Source organism: Propithecus coquereli, unplaced genomic scaffold, assembly GCF_000956105.1.
Source record: "Propithecus coquereli isolate 6110/MARCELLA unplaced genomic scaffold, Pcoq_1.0 Scaffold61, whole genome shotgun sequence".
Taxonomy (NCBI): Eukaryota; Metazoa; Chordata; class Mammalia; order Primates; family Indriidae; genus Propithecus; species Propithecus coquereli.
In genome coordinates this window covers 6,890,784-6,894,978 of record NW_012152063.1, presented here as the reverse complement: position 1 = coordinate 6,894,978, position 4,195 = coordinate 6,890,784, and the positions used below count along the sequence as shown (strand labels likewise).

General features: G+C 38.9%; 1 protein-coding gene across 1 annotated transcript in view; it reads right to left on the bottom strand.

Moving 5' to 3' along the window:
• Positions 1-4,195, bottom strand: part of DNAH11 (dynein, axonemal, heavy chain 11) — a 342,929-nt gene that overhangs the window by 101,382 nt on the left and 237,352 nt on the right. Inside the window, exons 58-60 of the mRNA XM_012659401.1 lie at positions 2,866-3,009; positions 2,069-2,251; positions 701-802 (exon numbers count right to left, since the gene is read on the bottom strand). Coding sequence (XP_012514855.1) covers positions 701-802; positions 2,069-2,251; positions 2,866-3,009 — 429 coding nt within the window. The remainder of the gene's footprint in view (positions 1-700; positions 803-2,068; positions 2,252-2,865; positions 3,010-4,195) is intronic.

Genomic DNA, 4,195 nt, shown 5'->3' with positions numbered 1-4,195 from the left:
CTCAAGCGATTCTCCTGCCTCAGCCTCCCAGGTAGCTGGGACTACAGGCATGCGCCACCATGCCCGGCTAATTTTTTTTTTATTTTTAGTTGATTGGCTAATTTCTTTCTATTTATAGTAGAGACGGGGTCTTGCTCTTGCTCAGGCTGGTCTCGAACTCCTGAGCTCAAGCAACCCTCCTGCCTTGGCCTCCCAGAGTGCTAGGATTACAGGTGTGAGCCACCACGGCTGGCCCCATACTAAATTCTTAATATGAATTACTCTTATTTAGTCCTCATAATCCTACCTAACAAGTGCATGCTATTATAATACCTATTTCACAGATGAGGAAACAGGCTCAGAGAGGTTAATTGACTCATGCAGGGTGAAACAGTGAGGACTGGAGCCAGGATATAAGCCAGGTAGTCTGGCCCCAGAAGCCTTGCCCGTAATCACTACATGCTGCCTCCTCATTCTACTATCAGACTGTGAATGTTTCTTCAGTGCTGGCCACGAACATTTGCACTTTTCCAATTCAGTGTCTAACATACAGCAGATAAGAAATACCTCCTCAATGAGTGTATAAATAAATACATTCATGACAGATTGAATTCCTCTCTGTTTGGTAGGGCTCAAATACTGCCCTGTCTGCAGATGGGATCCTAAGGTGGAGACAGGGACCACCTCTTGGGAATTTCTTCAGGTTATCGTTTGCACTTACCACAAGCTTTTTCCTGATAGCCTCTAGTTTTTCAGTAGCTGCAGCCAACTCCAAGTTTGCTTGGGCTAATGCTTGGCGTTTGGGCTCCACATCACAGTAGACCTGAAAATTCATGAGATAATAAAGATGCAAAGAGGATAAGTAATTGTTCAATCCTACTGAGCCTGGAAGCTTTACAATAAAAATCTCTAATTCACCTGGTAACTTGTCTGTTTCTTAGCCATGGTCCCATCTAAAGGCAGAGCAAAATCCATATAGCCTTCCACGTTCTCTCTGGTTTGCCATTAATTACTTATTTACTCTGGACCTCAGAGTTACAAGTACTTGCTTAAAATGCTATGTACGTCAAACACCATTAAGATACTAAAATTGGCTTGTCATAAATCGTGGAGATCATCCTCCTATCACTAGAAATTGCAATGTGCACGAACTATAGCTAAAGTTGAGATCAGTCTAGCCTTTAAGGCAGAAAGTAAGAGGGGAGGAATTCTCTGAATGCAGAAAGGACAGTGGGAGATGTCCTCATGCAACATTAACCACATTTTCACATTCTTTTCCAAGTTCCTGACCAACTTAAGAGCATGTTCTTTGAATGGTATAAAGTATAAGGGATATAACCTGGTTTTATTAAAATTATTTTGAGAAGGGCATTGGCTATAATTAGGTTTTTCACAGTAATTCCATACTTGAATATAACATACAGCCCTCCAAGACAAAAATGAGAGTTCTTCTGAGTCAAAGGCCACACGTCGCTCCCTTTTTATATCTAGTACTCTGCAAAGTGCTTGGGACATAGTTGCCAGGCAATAAATGTTTGCTAAATAAATGATTAAATGAAATACTAATCTCAATACTGCCCCAAAGTACAAATTTTAGATTAGATCATATGCAGGAAAACATTTATCTGTCACTAAAATACTAAAGCAAAGAAATGGTTACTTTCTCATCTAACTATTAATACATCTACAATAGAAATGGTATGAATTTTTGCTTTGAGAGCAGAGATTACATTGAATTCAATGTGAATTCAAATTTGCATTTGTTTCAAGTCAATATGAATTGGGTATTTAAATGTAAATAAATATAATTCATATATGTAACAAGTTTTCATCTAACTAAATCAAATTAATTACTGCTCTTTTATCTAAAGTAGCTAATCACTCTACTCCCCTCAAAAGACAACATTTCAAATATTCTCCTACATAGAATTGTTTACTCTGATGCATTCATGTCTTATTCTTAGAACTACATATCCTTATCCAGAAAACTAAATGTGAAATTGTTTCACCTTTTTTGCTGACCTAGAAATTGATATGTTCATGGCCCTTTGTGGATAACACCTGCAAACCCTTGGATTAGGACTGATACCTCATAGAATTTAACGATGTTGATGACCCAGGCACAGAGACCAGCTGCTGCAAAAGATTTGGTCCGAATCAGGTTTGGATTAAACTCTGGGTCTTTCAAATACTGTTCATTCACCACTTTTAGACAGTTCTCTGGAATGTGTTCTTTGTCATAGTTAATTAACGCTTGCAAAAAATCATCAACCTGCAAAGCAAAAAGACTGATTGCAATGAACCCATTTTGGCTGCAGAGAAAATTCCAAGATCGAAAGTTAAAATCAGCTTTTAGGACTCACATTACAAAAGCAAAATTGGCAAGCTGCATTTATCCTACTGTTTGACTTTTTTAGTCTTTATAGTATGAAGTTAGAATTAGCAATGGACACTTTTAAAACCTCTTCTATCCCAGGGTAAAATATTCAGTCCCAGCACAGGAGGTATTCACATTTTGAAGAAAAGAAAGGCATAAAAGAAAAAGCAAAACACACCAAAAGGCCTCTTTGCTTCACCTTTTTGTACATTAGTAACGTTTTTCCAGCCTAAGAAATCCATGTAATTTTCTCCCTCCTACACTTAACTGCTTTCATAATTAGCAACCTTCCACCTGCTGCTGGCATTGATTTAGGTATGCCATAACTCCAAGCTAACCTCCAACTTGGCAAGCAAAAGCTAACTCTAGAGAACATATAGCAGATTACATTCAACAACTATGAAGACGATTTCTGTGGACTTGAACATCTTTTGCTATCAAGCATGACCACAGTACCCAAAACAGTACGGAAATTGCTGGGATTTTCATCTTGCCGGGCTGGCTGATACCTTTCCCATGAAGACTTTAGCTGCTTTCCAACTTCGGTCTTTGGGCACCCTGCCCCGAGGAGCCAGAAGGACCATCACGGCCGCAGTAACATTGGTAACCGCATTTGGGGGATTGGGAAAAGCTTTCAGCTCAGTGAGGTTGACCTGAAGACAAGCATACAGGCACATACTCAGGCTCAGCGAGGTCTGGAGAAGCACTGTTAAGTTGCCAGGCTGGTCTCGTTAGCAGCCACCCACCTCTCCTAACCACATCAGTCCCCATTTGGCAGTTCTTTGCCACCCAGGGACCCTACCATGGGACCCAGGAGGTTCATTTCTTGCTGAGCACTTCTCTGGTACTCTGGAAACATCACAACCCTTTTTTTGCCTCCAAGAAGAATTACCCATCTGGTATACCAGTTCTGCAGAGCCCTGCTCACTGAGGACAGGAAATGTTATAAACACATAGGTTGTAAGATATTTATGGGTTCTATCCTGCTATGCAATATATTTGTATTTTAAGCAGGCCCCCTCCCAGAAACATAATTCCTTAGTTCAGTCTCTTAGTTTTGTTTTTCTGTCTTACATACACGGTGAGAAACATTTTCCATTACACAGCAGGGACTCTCAACTGGGAGGGGGTCAAGATACGCTGAACCTTCTTCCCTACTCCTTAATCCCCTCAGGTCAGGTCAATGATTTACCCAACAGATGGAATTAATGGTAAAGTATCAGGGCAAATACTTTGGGGCAGGAATTAGTTAGAACATACAAGAAGTACATGTAGTTTCATGGTATGTTATTTAAAAAGCAAAAACAGCCAATCGGCTATGTCTTGTGCTATCTTATGTGCAACTTGATACACTCTTGCTTATAAAACTTTGTCAAATGTTAAACCTGATTATGCGCCCTTGTCAGAAACTGCCTATGTATTTGCTAAATGATTGCAAAGAATGGAAGGGGTGTGACAGTAAGAGCAAAAACAAAGACTTAAAATATGTTAACGATAATTGAGAGCTGGCTAACCAAGATTCTTTCATCATTTATAAATATACTCAGCTGTATATTTTAAGTGATATTAATTTATTTTGTCTGGGTAAAGAGTATTCAGAAAAAATCTGCAAATTTAGAGAAACAAAGTAGGAAATAAACATTCTATTACCCAGAGATAATCAGTTATTCTTTTATTTTTTTCTTATCTTTTTCTATGCAGATGAATGCTCTTACCAAAAAACTGTAGTCATATGATATATCCTATTTTATAATCTGCTTCATCCACTCAATATATCATGAACATTTTCTCATGTTGCTAACTAGTATTCAACAATATCATTTTAATGGCAGCAGAGTA